Raw genomic sequence first — 19356 nt, forward strand, 5'->3', positions numbered from 1 at the left:
TTTCTATAAAAATTTCTTCATTTTTGGATCTTTTAACCGTCTTTTTGTCGAAAATCAGTTAATATGGCAACCGCTCTTTGATAATTCAAATACTCAACGCTTCTTTCTACCTCGATGTAATTTTGTTTCATAAAATTGTACATATGCTAATCCGATTTTGGTAGTTTTTTTTCGATTTTCGTCAGTTTTTGGTTTGTATTTTGGTTGTAATTGCTAGAAATAGTTTTTTTGTGCAACATGAGAGACTTTAATTTTGTTTCAATAAAAATTCAATCATTTTTGGCGTTAAGTTTTGAAAAAACAGTTAAAACTTTTTTCATAAATGCAGTCTTAACTTAAAAGTTCTTTGACCATTTTTTTTTGCAAAATATTTCAATGTTTCGTATTTATGAATTCTGCTTTTTCCTATTTTTTTGTTCTCTTCAGGAGGATAGATCTTTGTATCGGATGACTAGTTATCTTTTCTATGTTTTGAGTGCTGAACAATGAAATGTATTCGTTTTTCTTCGAATTTTTCAAATTGATTTTCAACTTTCAAAATTCAAGAATGTCTTTTTGTTACGGTGTTCCTTACATTGTGCCCATATTTACATTCTAGTTCGTATCTTTTTAGTTTTGTCCTGGCACCTACATTTTTTCGGTATATTGATTTTTTCAGTTGTAAAAATGAATGGTTTCAGCTTTTTCTTAGATTTTCGTCATTTCTTTGGTTTGCAATTGACTTCATTCAAGATAAGGCAGTACTGAGAGTTTGATAGCAAGCTTTTTCCAAAATTTTTACTTACGACTAATTACTACAGCTTTCTTCCGGCCTTGGTATTAATTAAAACGATTTTTTGCCTTTGATTATTCTGCTGCTTATGTCTTTTCTATGATCAATTTTATTTTTTATTTAGTATGAAATCATGTTTAGCTTATGTACAAGAAGGAACAGGTGTGTGTTGTTTTTTGTCTTTATCGCCGTGATTAGAAGTGTAATTATAGGTGTTTTCTGATTCTTAAATTTGAGTTTTCTTTTTTGAAAAGATTTGACTTAGTTTCTAAGATTATTATCTGCCCTTTGCTTTCGCGATCTTTTTCAGATTAGAATCATGAATTATTTGAGGGCTACTGATAACCTTGTCAGCTTTTTCAGACTATCAAGGTTTTGACCACCTTAATTATTTTGGATTTTTTAACGTTACCAAACGTTTTCAATAATATAAAATTTTGCTGCATTTTGTTTCTCTTGTTGACAGTGGTTTAAGTTTCACCAATTTTTAGAGCAGACCTGGGGAGGTAGGGAGTTAATGGTTTAATACAAAAGGTAGTTGCTTCCGTTGCAATTACGGTTTTGTTAGTGAAGTTCTGACGCTTCGAGTCGCTTCCGGAATTCTTCCGGTTATGTTTTTTAATTTCGTCGCGATTTTTGTTACGACCATATGACGTCACAACCACTTCAAATCTGCTTTTTGTTAATTCGCGTGAATAATTTTTTGGTCACACTTGACTTACCTCACTCTCAAAAATGACTTCCTCACTTTTAAATTCACTTTTATTTACTTTAATTCAAAGAGATAAGGTCAAATGGGTGTGTGTCACTCTAAATGAAGGTTATTTGAGATCAGCTAATAGAGGCAGCAAAAACTTGTACAGATTTTTGTTCAAAATATAACATATCAGCCTTCAATGAAATGACAAATTTTCTTGGTCTGTCTTTGGCTATTTTCTGGCAATCTGGCAGCTTTGTTAGAATTGTTCTGCTAAAAAATTTACGTTGTGGTTTGTTTGGGAGCCTTGAAGTTTTGTTTGCTCTGTAACAAACTTCAGAATGGATTAAAACTATAGTACGTGTTGATTTAAACTATATAGTGGGTAATATACCTCTCGAATGCATGTTGCATGGAGATTTGTATTGTTAAGACCTTGAGGGGACATTTTGTATACTAGGATTGCTTTGTTCTGCCAGTTTCCACTCATCCACAGATAACGACAGAGAGAAGTAATCCATTACAACAAAAAAATTTGCAAACAACCTGGACAATTATAAAGTCATAGAGACCTGTTAAAATTTAGGCAAATATAAAATCAAAAATCGATTCAACTCAATTGTCGAAGAATTTTTATTCTGATGCACTGTTGAAAATATGAAAAAGAACCATTATAATCATGACACCAGGTCCCTACGAAGGTATTTACAACCTATTACGCAGAGGGCAAAACACCAAAAACTTTTAAGGACAAATTTAACAAAAAAATTTGATTCACGATTTCGATGCTTTCAAACGATCAAGATTGTTTTTCTGTTCTGAAAGCAAAAATCTTTGAACTGGGATTCCGTCATTCTAGTTATGCACTCAACAGATTCTACTTGCCTGATCTAATAATTCAGCAGGTTGATGCCACGATGTCGGGGATTGTTTCGGCAGTGTGTTTTTAGCACAAGCGGTGCTTAAATTTGTTAATTTAAATACTATGGATAAAGAAGTTTGAACAGAATTCAATGCGTTATTCAATGAGTTGCTAAATTGTATAAGATTAAAAAAAATTGGTAAAAAACTTCAAATACACTTTTGATAATTCTTGTAATAAAGCTGAGTAACATTATTGTTTTCTGAGGATCAGTTTTTTGCAACAAGGGATTAGTTGGCTCATTGTTGGCGCCTACATTAATTTTTTTTCTTGCAAAAGATTTTTGCATGAGCTTTGTTGCAGTTGTCAAATTTAAAACGATTCTAATTTTTTTCATATCATACATTTTAGCAACTCTATAACGTATTGAATTCAGTTAGAACTTCCTTCTCCAGGGTAGTTAATCTCTAGAGTAGTTCCATTAACAAATTCAAGGGCTGATTTTTTTAATTTCCATCTCTTCACTTGGATTGAAAGGGTTTCTTGCAAAAATCTTCATTGTGAAAACTATTTAAGGACTTGAGGTGAATTTGATTTATACATAAATATGCTGTTCGTAAGCGGTGAAGAAGGAAAATTGATTTTGGAGAGTTATGAGTGAGTTTTATTAATTGCTCCTGAACGAAATTTGAAGCATTTATTGCGATCATGTTTGTGATTTATCTCATGCAGAATTCGATCGTTGATGCTCTAGAATGTACCGTCGTTCTCCTTAGCTTTTTGACTATTTTAGGTAGTTTTTCACGCCTGACTTCTTGCATTTTGTGATCTTAATTGTTCTCTCATTCAGTCTTTTAATAATTAGTTAACTACTAAAAGTCACATCAAAGGTGCGAGCGAAGTGGTTCATCTTTTACTTCAAATATTAGCAGCGTTCTGTCATCAAAAAACATTTTTTGAGTCCATATCCCTTCATATTACTGAACATATATCCCCTTCCTGTCGTTCTTGAGCATTTCGTCCGACTTTACTTGGGTTTGGTTCATTTCAAAGCCAGAACAGTACAAAGAAGAATTTTTTTTAATCAAAAATGATATTCAATCTTCCAAATTTCCCTAGAGAAATATGACGTAAGCTGTTTTTCTGGTAAAATTCTCGGAAAATGGTTTACAGAAACTTCCAATTGAGAAAATGGTTAACAGAAACTTCCAATTGAGGGAAGCTATAGTTTCATGCAAAAGATGCCTTTTTTCGTGGCTATCTGTATGAATAATTGAGCGTATAGTTATCTGTTATAAATCAAAAATTTTTGCTCTGACTTAAATTAAAATCTATCAACAAATTTGAAATCTATGAGCAATAGGTTTTCTTGAACAGTGACAAAGGGTTGTTGGCTTCTTTTATGGGATTTTGGATTGCTATGGAAATGCTACTTTTTTCCATCATTTTCGTAACTGCTTGTTCTTGTAACTGATTTTTCCAACTTTGAATTTTGAAAGCTCTTACTGCGAATTCGCCTAGTAGTAGTTCTGCCACAGTAGTTAAGTTGAATATATTCGACAAAACAGCTTTTCCTTGATCAATTTTTCGCCTAATATCCTATGCCTCAGTAAGTAATCTAAGTATTGGTTTTTGGTGCAAGACGACTTCGCAATTCCTTTTTGCGGAATTCTTCCGTCAATGTTTTTCTCTTCGTTTTCAGGTTGGTAGAATGGACGAAGGTGAAGGAGGAGTGGAAGATGACGAACGATACGAAGTGCATGATGTTGACAATGAAGATAAAATGGCATCTGGTGGAAGCATGCTAGCTGGAGGATTGGGCGCTGAAGGAGACTCAGAGGCAGATTGGGAGACGGATCTGGAGGAGGATTTAGATATGGAAGACTACTTGAATGTGTTCACGAAGCACAAAGAGCCTGTCTACGTTCTGGACTTGGTAAGGTTGGACAGAGAACATTTTTGGAACTCTTAAATTATTGCGTATACAGGGTTATCTGCAATTTCTTGACGGTATATGAAATTTACAGTTGCTAGCTAGTATTTCGTAAAAACAATATTTGGTGCAAAAACACCAAGTTCCTGACCTTAGCTTAAGCAGACAACGTGCTGATGCTCTAAGTAACATCTATTGCATCAGAATTTTGAAATAATGAGATCAAGTAAAGGTGATAACGTTTGATAGGAGCTGCATACAGTAAATCAGTTTTGACTAAGAAGATATGATATAGTTTGTTAGCTGCCTTAGAGAGCTATTATTGGCCCCTCTTGGTATGTTTACAATGCAAAGAACTTGGACTGTATTGGTGCGCAATACATTTTTTAGAAAGATGTGTGTACACATTTTTCCGATGACCTTCAGTTTACAAAATGGGATAAATAAATACCGCCCAGTAGACATTAAGTTCCAGGCCCTTTAGTATTGTTTCAAGTAGTTATTGTGCTGAAGTTGATGAAGGCCTAAATTATGGTAAAAAGATAAATTTTTAATTGCTCTCGAACGATGTTCGTAGCAATTATTGTAAACGTTTTTATGCAAAATTTTTGCACGGCCGTTTTTGCCTTTTTCTTCTAAAACCTTCTTTGAATTCTCAACGGACTTTTTCCGCTTTCGTTCTCCATTTTTGACTGATCTCTATTATCACTCTGAAGTAAAGCTTGTTGCTAATAAAAAATCGGTTGCAGCTTACCAACAAGAGTGGCCTGATAGATCAGACTTCAGAGCTTCTGTTTAGGGATCGGGAGATCCATGGTTCGAATCACTGCGTGGTGAACTATTTTTGCACTCATAAAGAATATATCTAGACTACAGTCCCAGAAATAAATTGCCTAGCCTGTCGTTCGAGAGCAATGCTACCTACATTAGTCGGTTTATGTTTAATGTATTCGTCAATTGTTTTGACGAATGGCTAATAATTACGTTGATCACGGTTTACAGAGATTTTTCCAAGCAAGTGTTGTTGTTAATGTCTTTTTCTGAGATATGTATATTGTTAGTAATATGAACTTAAACACAAAAATTGTGAAATAATTTTGCAATTTTTTTAAGTTAATTTTTTTGCCATTCGCCATTCATTTAGTTTTCTAATGTCCGTGGGACAAGCGAACTTCTCTAAAGTTTTTAATTAGATTTTGCGGAGATTTACGATTGCGAAAATGGTTCTGGGCGTAAGAAACTCTAGAACTCAGCAACTTTTTTGCAAGCTTTGCTCATTTTATTCAATTTTAATTTGGGTTTTTTGCCTTTGTTTTTCCTCTTTATGTCCAGTACGGATTCCACAAGCCTTCATGCTGGTCGTGTTTTAGCGTTTGACAGAAAGATACTGGGCTGTCAAGACAATATTGGAAAAATTTATAAAATTAAATAATTTTGCAATGTTTCGCGTTTCTACTTTTTGAGGAAAAGGGACACTAAGCCTGTCGAACTGGGTTTTTACATAGATTTTTTAAGCACAATTCTGCTTCTCAATTCTACTTTTCAACTTTAACAACAAGAGATATTAGAATGCTTAGAACTCTCTGCTAATTTTGTTGAATTTTTGTTGTTTTTTTCACTTTCAAATTCAGTCAGCTGCGAAGTCATACATTCTTATTCTCTTCTGATAAACATGCAGTAGCACCGAAACTATCCGCAATTAAACTTATTTTTTTGATAATTTTTTAGGATATTTTTTTTCTGTTCGGTTGTATTGGTCTGTATTGTTGGTCAGTTCAAAGAAATCACTTTCAACATTTATTTCTTTAGATTTTAATTCAGGACTTGGACCTAGGTTTTTCTTTTTTGCTGTCGAGATTTTTGATATGAGCATATGAGGTTACGCCGTTGGCGTCGTTTTTCTCTCAGTTTTTGGTCATATATGGCTTCCTCTGTCTTAATGTCTTAATTGAAAGAGATGACGTCAACTGATTGTATTTCACTCTAATCTCTTCTTAGGTCTTTTATTAAAAGCCGCACAGCGATAGCTGGGGCTATTATTGGCCTTCTCTTGCTTTTTACGACTCGAAGAGGAGTATTGATATTCTACAGGTTTTTTTTTCATTCAGCAGAGAGCAGGTTTGTTCATGACTTGAATTTTGACTTCTTTCTATTCGAGATTTTACCTCGGTTTTTGATTGTTGACTTCTGTTTTCGAACATTGGACTTCAACAATAGCTTTGTTTGTAATGTATAGCAATTTGTAACAGTCTGTTATTCAAGGTGAAGAGGTCAATTTGAGAAATTTTGATCCCATTTATCCCCCCCCCCCCAAAAAAAAACTACCCCCTCCCACACGTACCTACCCCCCGCCCCCAACATACCTACCCCCCAACCCCAACGTACCTACACCCCCACCACCAACTACCTGCCCCACCTACCAAACCCCCCCCCCCCCCACCCCCACCCAGCACCTACCCACACCACTGAACTGAAATAATTTTAACGCTTAACGCTTTTTGTTATATTGGTCTACTATTTTTGTTATTTCTAGTGTTTTTTTTTCGATATGCTGATTTTGTCCAAGTTAGATTAGAGATTATTTTGCACGACGATTCGAGTCGTTTCCGGTATTCTACCGGCTATGTTTTTTTATTTCGTCGTCGCGATTTTTGTTACGACCATATGACGTCACAACCACTTCAAATCTGCTTTTTGTTCATTCTTTCATGCAATTTCAACTGAATTGCGTGCGTGACGTCATTTTTTGCTTTTAGTGGAGCGAGTTTTTTGTTCATTCGCGTTATTAAATTTTAGGTCACATTTGACCTACCTCACTCTCAAAAAGGACTTCCTCCCTTTGAAATTGACTTTTATTTACTTTAATTCAAAGAGATAAGGTCAAGTGAATGTGTGTCACTCTAAATGAAGGTTATTTGAGAGCAGCTAATAGAGGCAGCAATAACTTATACAGATTCTTAATCAAAATATAACATTCTCAGCCTTCAATGAAAAGGCGATTTTTTTTTTGGTCTGTCTTTTTTACTGTTTTTTTTGAGACTGCAGATCTACAAAGCTATTGCGGCTATTTTCTGGCAATCTGCCAGCTATGTTGTTATCATTTTCAGAGTGCATGTATGCAAAGCTATGGCAAGTTTTTGCTGACAGCTTGTTAGCTTAATTATGTATTTCTGTTAAATCTGGATTTTTGGTTGTTAGTTTTTTTGTATTTCTGGTTTTTACTTTTTTGGTTTAAACGAACTTATTTGCTCTCAAATAGAGCTAAGGCAGTATGCAGGTGATACTGTCATTTTTACATTAAACAATCCATCAATCGGCGAAATCAAAAATTAAATTTCAGAATGCACTATCTAACTCAACCATAGCAAGCATTTAGCTTGAACACGACGAGAACAGAGCTTGTGCTAATTTTGTTCTGGAAAAGTTTGAAATGTGTTATTTCAGTTTAAAGACACTGGCGTAGTAGTGACTGGTTCAAAGGATGAGAAGTCGTACGTATGGGACTCTAAAAGCGACACTCACTTGGCAGTGATTAAAGGTCACAAGGACACTGTGACCTCGGTCGCATTCCACTCTATTGACCCCTATTTGGCAACTGCAGATATGCTGGGAAATATACAGGTCTTCTCAACTGAGTCAAACGACAGGTGAGTTTTGTCGAAAATGCTTCTGAAAATTAGATAAATGTTGAGGTAATTAACTGACAATTTAAAAGAAATGGCAATTTACTGAAAATAATTTTATTTGTTTATTAATAGCCGCACAGCGATAGCTGGGGCTATTATTGGCCTTCTCTTGGTTTTTTTACAATTCAAAGAATTTGAATTGTATTGGGGCGCTGTCTTTTTTTTACGACTCGAAGAGGAGTATTGGTTTTCTTAAGGTTTTTTTTTTACCGGAAGTACTATTCGTTCAGACGATGTTTTGACCTGAAAGCGAAAGCGAGTAAAATTGCAGTGTGAACTAATTTTTTCTGAGCGAGAGAAGTTCTTTGATCATGCGCTGCGTTTAGTGAATGACTTTTTGACATTGAAAAGTAGTTTTTGACTGAATGGCACATATAGATAACCGTTTTTAGCCGTTTTTTCGTCTAAGTGGCCTAGTTTTTTGCTTGTAATTTAGTTTTTTGTAGAAATAATTTTTAATCGATGCTATGTTGAAATGTAAACCCCGGAAATTGATAGCACAGTATTTTGCATAGACTGAAATTGCGTTTCAAATGCGAAATTGGCACATATTTCTTGATTTTTTAGTTAATTTTTGGCTTTTTTTTCTATTAATCTCTTCATTTTTGGATCTTTTAGCTGTTTTTTGTCAAAAGTCAGTTAATATGGCAACTTCCCTTTGATAATTCATATACTCAATGCCTCTTTCTACCTCGATGTAATTTTGTTTCATAAAATTGTACATTTGCTATTCCGATTTTCGTAGTTTTTTGCAAATTTTTTTCAGTTTTTTTGTTTGTATGTTGCTTTTAATTACTAGAAATAGTGTTTTGGGGAACATGAGGGACTTTAATTTCGTTTCAATAAAAATTCAATCGTTTTTTGGTGTTAAGTTTTTGAAAAAACAGATAAGTTTTTTTCATAAATGCAGTCTTAAATATTTTTTGACCACTTTTTTTGCAAAATGTTTCATTGTTTCGTATGTCTGAATTCCGCTTTTTCTTGTTTTATTCTGTTCAGCAAGTTGGATTTTTATCTCGAATGACTCGTTGTCGTTTCTATGTCTCGAATGCTGATCAATAAAATGTACTCGTTTTTCTTGATTTTTTTAAATTTGATTTTTAACTTTCAAAAATCAAGAATTGGACTTTTTGTTACGGTGTTCCTAACATTGTCCATATTCTTCACATTCTCGTTTGTATTATTCTAGTTTTGTCCTGGCACCTACTTTTGTATTCGTTATATTGATTTTTTCAGTTGTTAAAAAATTGAATGAATTCAGCTTTTTCTTAGATCTTGGTTTCTTCGGTTTGCAATTGATTTAATTCAAAATAAGGCGGTACTGGGAGTTTGCCAGAAAATCTTTTCCAATATTTCGACTTATTACTATTCATTGCAATTTTCTTCCGGGCTTGGTATTGTTTTTAGACGATTGTTTGCCTTTGAATATTATTCTGTTGCTTTTGTTTTTCTATGATTAATTTAATTTTTGAATTAGTATGAAATCATGTTGTCTAGCACTTATACATTAAGGAAGAATCATGTATTATTTTTGTCTTAATTGCCGTGATTAGAAATCTAATTGTAGTAGTTCTCTGATTCTTAAGTTTGAGCACTCTTTTTTGAATAATTTTGACTTTTCTGTCTTTTTTGAAAAGTTTTTATCTGCCGTTTGCTTTCGCGATCTTTTTGAGATTAGAATCATTAATTATCTGAGGGCAACTGATACCCCCTTCAGCTTTGTCAGGCTATCAGTTTTTTGACCATTCTAAAAATTTCAGACTTTTTTAACGTTACCAAATGTTTTCAATAATGAAATTTTGCTGCATTTTCTTTCTCTTGGTGACAGTGGTTTAAATTTCACCGATTTTTAGATCAGACCCACGGATGTAATGAGTTAATGGTGTAAGACAAAAGGTAATGGCTTCAGTTTTTTGTGAAGTTTCGGTGCTTCGAGTTGCTTCCGGAATTCTTCCGGCTATGTTTTTTTTTAAGATCTGTTCGCACATTTTCATGATTTTTGAAGTCAAATTGGAGTAGTGATTTTGGTCACGCCGAAACAGGAAATGGAGCGAAAAAGCGAGATGTTTTGCGGCGTGATTTTTTTCGCTCTAATTTTAAAGTAGAGTGCGAAAATGGTGTTTGAACAAAAATTAGGTTTCTCGGTAGTGGTTTTTTGTTCACATGCGGCAATTTCAGTCTGATTTTTACTGTTTTTTCGATTTTTTGAATCGGATTTTTTTTCAATGGTTTTCCCAATCCATTCACAGCTCATTTTAGGTCTAGTTTTTCTGTTTAGTCAACGAAAATTCTTTGAATTGTACGTCAGGACTTGTCCTGCTATGTTTTTTTTTAAGATCTGTTCACACATTTTCATGATTTTTGAAGTCAAATTGGAGTAGTGATTTTGGTCACGCCGAAACAGGAAATGGAGCGAAAAAGCGAGTGCTTTTGCGGCGTAAATTTTTTGCGCTCTAATTTGAAAGTAGAGTGAGAAAACGGTGTTTGAACAAAAATTCGGTTTCTCGGTAGCAGTTTTTTGTTCACATGCGGCAATTTCACTCTGATTTTTACTGTTTTTTCGATTTTTTGGATCGGATTTATTTCTAACTGGTTTTCCCAATCCATTCACAGCTCATTCTAGGCCTAGTTTTTTGTTTGAATTAAATTTTCATTTCTCGCTAGGGGTTTTTTTGTTCACATGCGGCATTTTGATATTGATTTTCTGTTTTTTTTTCTTATTTTTTGTTCTGATTTTCTTAAAATGTTTTTCTGAATTCACTCATAGTCAATTCTAGGTCTAGTTTTTCTGTTTAGTCAATGAAAATTCTTTGAATTGTACGTCAGGACTTGTCCTGCTATGTTTTTTTATTTCGTCGTCATGATTTTTGTTACGACCATATGACGTCACAGCCACTTTTTGTTCATTCGTTCATGCAATTTCAACTGAATTGCATGTGTGACGTCATTTTTCGCTCTTAGTGGAGCGAGTTTTTTTGTTCATGCGCGTGATTAAGTTTTTGGTCACACTTGACTTACCTCACTCTCAAAAATGACTTCCTCACTTTGAAATTGACTTTTTTTACTTTAATTCAAAGAGATAAGGTCAAATGGGCGTGTGTCACTCTAAATGAAGGTTATTTGAGAGCAGCTATTAGAGACAGCAAAAACTTATACAGATTTTTAATCAAAATATAACATATCAGCCTTCAATGAAAAGACGAATTTTTTTGGTCTGTCTTTACTGTTTTTTTTAGACCTGCCGATCTACGAATCTATTGCGGCTATTTTCTGGCAATCTGCCAGCTATGTTTATCTTATATCTTGTAAGGTCGGCAGCTATTTTGGTTTGTGCTGTCATTTCGCAGATCATTGTGTCTTGGTTCACTGAATTTAATAGCAATTTCTGTCCTCGACCACAAAACCAAATTTGGCGAGTAGCAAGAAATTATTGAATTTGAAAGAAAACTTAAGTTTTTCTGATTTATCAATCAGTTTCGAGTTATCTTTATTGTATATTAAGCGTGATCTATCCCTATACAATTATTTAGTGTTTTCTGCTCTCTAATAGCCTGCCTGCAATGACTATTGAAATAATGTGTTGTCTTCTTTCCTGTCATGAGAACAGTATTTAGAAAGGTACTGGGATCTTTTTCGTTTTTGCCCCCCCCCCACTACGTTATGCTCCCTCCAATTACAGAGCACGTGTTAATACATGTTAGATCATTAGATAAAATATATGGCACGCGTCGGGGGGGGGGGGTGAAAATAATATGCACCCACTAATCTGGGGGGGGGGGGGGGGGGCACAAACGGAAAAGATGCAGATATTGTGGTATTAGATTGTGGAGCTATGAGTGTGGAGTAGACTTGGAGTTGATCCTGTGGCATCCAGTAGCCAAAGTACTCTTCGCTGGACTAGAGAGTGGGGATGTGTACATGCTCAAAGTTGGCACAGATGAGCTCAAGTGCTACTCAGGTGGACTAGGCGATGCTGTGTCCACTATCAAACTCACTGAAAGTGGTCTTGGTTAGTAAAACTAACATCTTTTATTTTCAGAGAATCTTAGTAATTTGCAATCATGGTTGATAAAAAAAATTTAAACGAGTACACATCGATCAGATGCCCAGATTAACAGGGCTTTAGATGATCTTTCTTCTTTTGGTCCTTAATAGGAAGTGATATTTGAAATTCCTTTACATTTACAAGTTTTTCTCCGATAGAAAAAATTTCGGATAATTTAACGAAATTATTTTAGGTCCAATACCTTCCAGGAGCTTAAATCAATAAAATTTGGAGAACATTTGTTTCATTGCTTTCGAACGAAGTTTGAAGCATTTATTGTAAACTGTTGGCCTTTTTTATGTAATCTTTTTGCTTGATCATTTTTGCAGCGCTTTTGTTCTAAAACTTTTGGTGACTTCTCAAGTGATTTTTTCAATCTTCACTTCATTTTGAGTGAATTCAATTGCTCTCATTATGAAACGATATTTTTGCTAATATAAAGTGATTGTTAGCGGTGAGTTTTTGACCAGTTTTGCGCCCAAAAAAAATTCTAAACTACACCACTTAATTTAATTGCCTACAGCCTGGCGTTCGAGAGCCATTCATTCGACTTTAGTCGATTTATGTTTCATTTGTGGCAATTATGTTAGTCCTGTCGTCTTTTTAATGCAATTTTTCGCCTGACCAATATTTTGTCTGACTCTTCGTGCTCAAAAACAGGAATAACAAGTAAAGCCCGGAGTGCATTGAGCGACTAATCAGTTCTCTTAGAGCCATACGCCTTTCTAGTCTAGTTTCTGATTATGCGATTCAGCGATACTGTTTTGAGGAGTCAATTTTATGGTTTTGAAGGGCAGGCCTTAATGTTAAAACTTTGATCCAAGCTCAGTCGCCCGCCTTGTTACCACCAACACCGGGGCCCCTATCCGGTTTGCAGATGTCTTCATTTTGATTCAGTAAATATATAACCGAATATTGTCTTGCTTTACCAGAAAAATTACTTCACAATTACTTTATGTTGTCTAACAATTTTCACAATTTTGCTGATTTTAACTCGTTAGCTCAGTTTTAACTCGTAGGTTCGTTGGCTCATTTACAAATTATTTTTTTTGGAATTTTAGGTACATATAAGGTGTACTGTTTTTATGTCGACATTTGGTTGTTTTGGTTAAGCTTGAACAAATTATGAAGCAAGGACCTGAACGCATGCATGAATCAGATATGACGTTAAAAACTATTATTTAAGAGGTAAATTTCAGACATTTTCAGGGAACTATTAGGCATTAACAAGGGACCCATCAGGTGGGAATATAGAAGGCGAAATGAGTACTTGAGTGTTGAAATAATGATGCATGTTTTCAGCTTTGAAATAAAGATGCTTATTTTGAAAACATCATTATCTTTTTTAAATGTTTAGTTTGTTTAATTGCTTGATTTTTTGGGGTTCTTTTCTAGAAAAAGTTTTCGATTTGACTTCTTGAGTGGCTTTTTTACGTTTGACCTCTTGCTTTTTGCGTGAACTAAATTGCTCTTTTTTCAGTAGCAGTAGTAAAAGACTTGGATTGCTTTTTAAGGGGTAAAAAATGACAAAATAAGTTGTTTACAATGAATATCATGGAACAAACTAAACAAACGAATAAAACTGAAATTTATGCTATACAGATGCTGCATCTACAGCGGATGTTCCAAGAGCATGAATTACTGTCATCAAATTTTTGATCTCTCAGTGTTGTAATTCTTTTCGTATGTCACACTGAAACTGATTGCGATAAAAAACTAGGAAAAATTTAGCCTTAGGACATCTGCTGCGTCGTTCACTACTCTTTCGCTCCTGAAGAAAAACGATTTCTTCATACAGCGCGAGACTAACAACATTTCTTGATCCCCAGCGCTCAAACAGACATCCTTCATGTTTGTTATATAAAAGTCGTTAAGGTTTAGCCAATTCCTGTTGTTCACAATGGAGGGAAAAATCTCAGGTGTCGTTCAATAAGATGATAACATATTGGCTAAGATTTTGAAACCCTGAGAAGTCGAAAATAATCGGCATCACCATAGCAAAATTATAGTCCGTGATAATTTAAGGGTTCCAATTTACGCAACTCAGTCTTTTCTGGATGCCAAGCAGGATAACCGTATATAAGTAGCGAAAGAACACAAGCCTTGAATAAATTATATTTGACAACAGATGGGATTTGTAGGTTACGCTATGCTTTAGGTAAACAAAGGGACGTCTTGCCTGCAACAGATTTGTATTAATGTGGTGCTTCCATTTCAGTGAACTTGATATTACAATTACCAGATCAGTCACGTAAGGTACTCGCTCAATATCATCAACACCAATAGATGCAGGAAAAGAAGTCGAAGGTGTTATGCAGGTAATGTTTGCTTGAACTGAAGGAAAGTCTATTACACTGAGACCGCAACCTTAGCTCGCTCAGGTCTTTCTGTACTTTTCCAAAAACAGCATTGCCACATCCTAATAACTTGGTTTCATCAGCGAAACAATAAACTTGACTGGACACAGGAACTGGAATCATCTCGTCGATGTAAATTAGAAAAGAAAGCGGACCTAAAACACTATCTTGCGGAACTTCACTAGTAGCAGGTAGCTGGTAAGATTGAAATTCATCGATGTTGACTCTCTGGCATCTATAAGAGTCTTACCGAAGTGAAATCTCAACAATTTAAGAGGATTAAAATAGTTAACCGAATCAAACGCTTTTTGCAAAATCTAAGTAAAGTAAAATTGCTCGACATTTTCGTCGAAATTTATTGTAAATTGTGCAGACAAACTATTGATTGCTTGAATGGAAACCAGGAAACCATTCTGGACGGAAGCTATGTTCCAATTTTGAATCGATGCAAAAGAAATCCTTTTGAAAATAAGGGATATTCGAGGTAAGATTAAATTTGGCCTGTAGTTTTCGACGTGTACTCGAGAACCCTTCTTGTGGATAGGACTAATCATAAAGTCTGTAACTTGATTAAACATAAGGTAGACAACATGAGCCAAAATATCCGCTGCTGTTATAAATGGTCGCACGAACACCATCACAGGCAGCCGTTGAACAATCAGGAATTTTCAGAAGTTGTGAATGAATCTTTTTAACGGAAAAACCTGACTTCATATAGGCAAACTACGTCGTGGAAAAAAACGAGTTCAAATCCAATTCAGAACCTGATTGATAAACTAAGCTAAAAAAGGTATTAAAAAGATTTGCGTTTTCTAGATATTAAACTGACTCGTTTCTGAGAGTTTTTAGTTGGTTCGCAATTTCGGCCGTTGTTTCCCTAGGAGAGCAAAAGTCTCGTTTATTGAAAAGTTGCATGTTTTGCCAATAAAACGTGCTTTTCTATTTCGATTCAATTTGCTTTCGTGCTTTTGATGGTTTATGCAAACAAAGCATTGTTGTAGATGAATAATAAAACGGAAATGCACTCCGTTTTCTACGTTTCTTTGAAACACTGTTCTCTATTGCAAAATCGAGCAAACGGTAACATTCAGGAAGAAAAAGTCGGTAGATATGTCAGAAATTAATTGTGTTGCTAAAACAAAACGATTGTATGATACGATTATAGAAGGGCCTTAAAACTGAGGAGCGAAAACTTTGTCTATCATGCCTGAGGGCGCGGACTCGATCCCCTTGCTGTTCGGAAATTTTGCTTCCTTGAAAATTTATCTAAGCTACAGCCCCCTCTGAATTAAGTTGCTCCGACCAGCCTGACGTTCCAGTGCAATTTGCCCCACCTGTGTCGGCTGATTTTTTCAAAATTTTTAAATGAAAGCACGTTGTTGGTGGAAGTTCCAAAAAGTTCGTTAATTTTGAAATATATAGAAATAATTACTTTTTTATTGGTTCTATTTAGATATGATAGTGGGCTATGGCAACAGTTCAGTTAAGTGCTGGAACCTCAAATCATGCTCGGTTATTTCAACATCCAAATTATCTCATACGATAGAGATGCCTGTCTCCAAAATTGACCTGTACAAGGGGGACCAGTACTTGGCCTGCACTACGGAATCTGTTTGTTTAGTCAGTGAAAAAACTGGAAAAGTGCTCTCAAAGTTTGGACACTCAAATACAGGTACGACAAATTACCAAATTGTTTCTATTTTTGCTATATTCATTCAGCATGTGATAGAAGAAAGGAAATTTTGACAGCCCTAATTTTTTACCCTAATAATTAAAGGCGTAAGCTGTATATTGAGTTATTTTGTTTATGTATACAAAAGGTATACAATTTATTATTAAAATTGGACGATATCTGAAAGGCTCGAGATTTGAGAATGTTTGTTTTCCTTCAAAATAGAGTAGCAATTTTTGCGTAAGTTCTGAGAATATAATTGAAAAATGTGTCACAGTTGAAACCTTTCTTTAATAAAAAATCAATAATACTGTAATAAAAACAACTCATAATAAACGAAAAGGCATAAGTTATGCAAAAGTTGTTAGGAATGGTGCCAGAAAAATCATAATGAAACCTTTCTTTAATAAAAAAAATTATAATACTGTAATAAAAACAACTCATCATAAACGAAAAGGCATAAGTTATGCAAAGTTGTTAGGAATGGCTCCAGAAAAATGGGCTACTGAAATTCAGTTTGGAAATTTTTCCGGTTTTGAAAGGCAATTGACTTTTCAAGTTTCGGCATATTGGTAATAACTCCAGTTTTATGTTATGCAGCTGATGATTAGATTGTATAATTAATAACTAAGACAACCGCACTGTTTTGTAATGTTTAGAAAATGGCATGAGCGAATCAGAATCATCAGAAGTTGAAACATTTTGCCTTTGTCCGTCAAACCCAAATCTCCTCTGCATCGGTCGAAACAACGGGCGAATCGAAACATGGGATATTGTTGCCAATGGTATTCGAAATACAGCTTTAACCGAAGGTGCCATTACGAAAATGTTGTTTCCTAGAAAGAGTCAAGAACCGATGTGTTTGGCAGCCACTACCGCAGGAATCGTCTCCTGTTTTGATGCTCTGACTGGAAACGTTATGAGGACTTTTAGAGGTCACCGCGGCCCTATTTATGATATTCAGTTGGCTTTTGATGACTCCTTTTTTGTGACGTGTGGTGAAGATTGCACTGTTAAAGTGTTTTCCTTGAGCTGATAAAGTAGTAATAATTTAAGAATTGAAATATACATTTGATCATTTTGCGAGCTTTTTTGTATGATAAACACCTAATGAGGCTTCAATTACTTTTGAAGATTATCTTGCCGAATTCGAATGAAACATGTTGAGGAAACGTTGCTTTAAAAGTTCATTTTTTCATGGTTTTCCCTGAATGTACGGCAATTTGACATATGGATCTTGTATTTATCCGAGATTTTGATCGTGTTTTCTAATAGGTATTCATAGTCCATTCCTAGCTATTTCGATATATAATTTTTTTCAGTTCTCTCAATGAAAATTCTTTAATTGTAGTTCAGGACTTGCCCTCTCGTTAAATTGTGTGCTAACCTTAATTGGCTTTCTTCGTTCTGAAAATGACTTTTTGACAACATTAGGATTACTTCAGGTTACTCTGAATCCTTTTAAGGTCAAAAAGTCTCCTAAATAATTATTAATAACGAAAATAAAGCATGGCGAAAAAATAACTAAACTTAGAGATTTTGGTTTTTAAAAGAGGTACTATATGCTGCATCAGCGACTCTATCAGCTCAAACTCAATTGTGTATCTTGTGTTGGCATAATTTTTTTACATTACGTGTTTTTTACATAACGTTAGTCTATTTTGCGCCAACTTCGTCAATTTAGGCTTGTTCTTTGGATTGCAATATTACAGGGAAATAATTTGATCGGCAAGTTTTTCTTCAAGTAATTTAATTTTTTTAATTTAATTGCTCTCGAACGAAGTTGTATCAATTAATGTAAACTTGTTGGTCTTTTTATGCAAATTTTTCACTTGACCGTTTTTGCGATTTTCTTCTAGAACATTCTTTGACTTCTCAACTGACGTTTTCGTCACTCTTTCATTCTTCATTTTTGAGTGATCTCTATTGTTCCTACTCTGAAATAAAGATTGTTGCTAATATAAAATCGATTGCAGAATAAGAAAAAGAAGGGCCTGATAGCCGACTGGGCAGTGCTTCTGGTGAGGTATCGGGAGGGCCATGGTTCGAATTCCGGCGTGGGCAACTATTTTTGCACCCATGAAGAAAAATTTAAGCTATAGCCATTGATTTAATTTGCCTCGACAGAGCAGTTATTCCGACATTAGTCGGTTTGTTTCGTATTTGCTTTTTGAAAACTTTATTGTTTTTAGTATGTGTTGGGATGTGTGTAGCCCATGATTTAGCAGAAGGTTATCCCATATTTTTTGAGAACAAAATCTTGGATTTCACAGGTAGAAAGAGTGTAAAAATCAGATTTTGATTTTCACTCTTAGTTTCTTTTCCTTTTTTTCTCGTTTCTTGTGTTATTTGATCTTAATTAAGTTCGGTTTTCCATATTTAGAAATTTAATGGTTGATCTGAAGTAGTTTTAATAGGTCTGTCCAGAGTAACTGATTTGTAGTCACGCTTGTGGAGATTAGCAGAAAAAAATGATTTGAAATTTTTGTTTTCTGTTTTTAATTGCAGTCAAACGCATTTTGAGAAAATTATGTTAGTCCTGTGGTCTTTTTTCCTCAATTTTGTCTGTCTGGTCTGAGTTTTCGTCCTCAAAAACGGGATAAAGAGGTAACGATCGGTGGGAAGTAAGTTCTCTTACAGCCTTACGCCTAACCAGTCTCTTAGAATGCGCTTCACCGAAACTGTTGCGAGGAGGCAATTTCATGGTGTGAAGTGTGGCTCTTAATTATCTTGAAAATTTGACCCCCCCCCCCCCCTCGTCCAGCCTTCTCAATCTTACCCCCTCCCCCCACAATTTTTTGACCCTCACCCTACTCCGCTCCATGCCGCACTCACAATGCTAGCATCTCAGAACACCAGCTGAATACTAACAAAGCCAACCCCTTGTCGGTCGTTTGAGAGCAATTAGCCAGCCGTTAGTTTTGTATGTTTATTTTCTGTTTTTAATCGCTCTTGACGATGTTTGTAGTAATTCGATTTGTGGTTTAATTGGGTGCTTTAATGAGACAAATAAATTGGTTCTTAGCTTCTGTCGAAGTCAGGTTTTACTTTGAGTCGATTGCGGACTCCTCCAGCTGTTTTTTGGGGTCTTCCCCGCCACGAAATTAAAACCCTCATTATAGTGTAGATAACATGCTGCGGGTATACATTATCTGACCTCTAAGCTGGGGGGGGAGTGCTATAATGGGAACAAGGGAAAAAATCTTTTTTTTTTGTTTCGTGTTCTGACTGTCATGTTTCGTTTTACATTTGTTCTAAAACGTTTTTGCTGGACTTTTTAAGTGGCTATTTAGCGCTCGATGGATCGCTTTTTGAATGATCTGAATTGGAGT

At 35.0% G+C, this 19356-nt stretch overlaps 1 protein-coding gene across 1 annotated transcript in view; it reads left to right on the plus strand.

The window, feature by feature from the left end:
• The window catches only part of LOC142351796 (angio-associated migratory cell protein-like), a 217581-nt gene extending 200476 nt beyond the window's left edge, over positions 1 to 17105 (plus strand). Inside the window, exons 2-6 of the mRNA XM_075403976.1 lie at positions 4032 to 4267; positions 7709 to 7911; positions 11772 to 11959; positions 15806 to 16024; positions 16684 to 17105. Coding sequence (XP_075260091.1) covers positions 4043 to 4267; positions 7709 to 7911; positions 11772 to 11959; positions 15806 to 16024; positions 16684 to 17060 — 1212 coding nt within the window. The 5' untranslated portion in view covers positions 4032 to 4042 and the 3' untranslated portion in view covers positions 17061 to 17105. The remainder of the gene's footprint in view (positions 1 to 4031; positions 4268 to 7708; positions 7912 to 11771; positions 11960 to 15805; positions 16025 to 16683) is intronic.
• Positions 17106 to 19356: the final 2251 nt, after the last annotated feature.

Source organism: Convolutriloba macropyga, chromosome 13 (genome assembly GCF_964194025.1).
Source record: "Convolutriloba macropyga chromosome 13, txConMacr16.3, whole genome shotgun sequence".
NCBI classification, from domain to species: Eukaryota; Metazoa; Xenacoelomorpha; order Acoela; family Convolutidae; genus Convolutriloba; species Convolutriloba macropyga.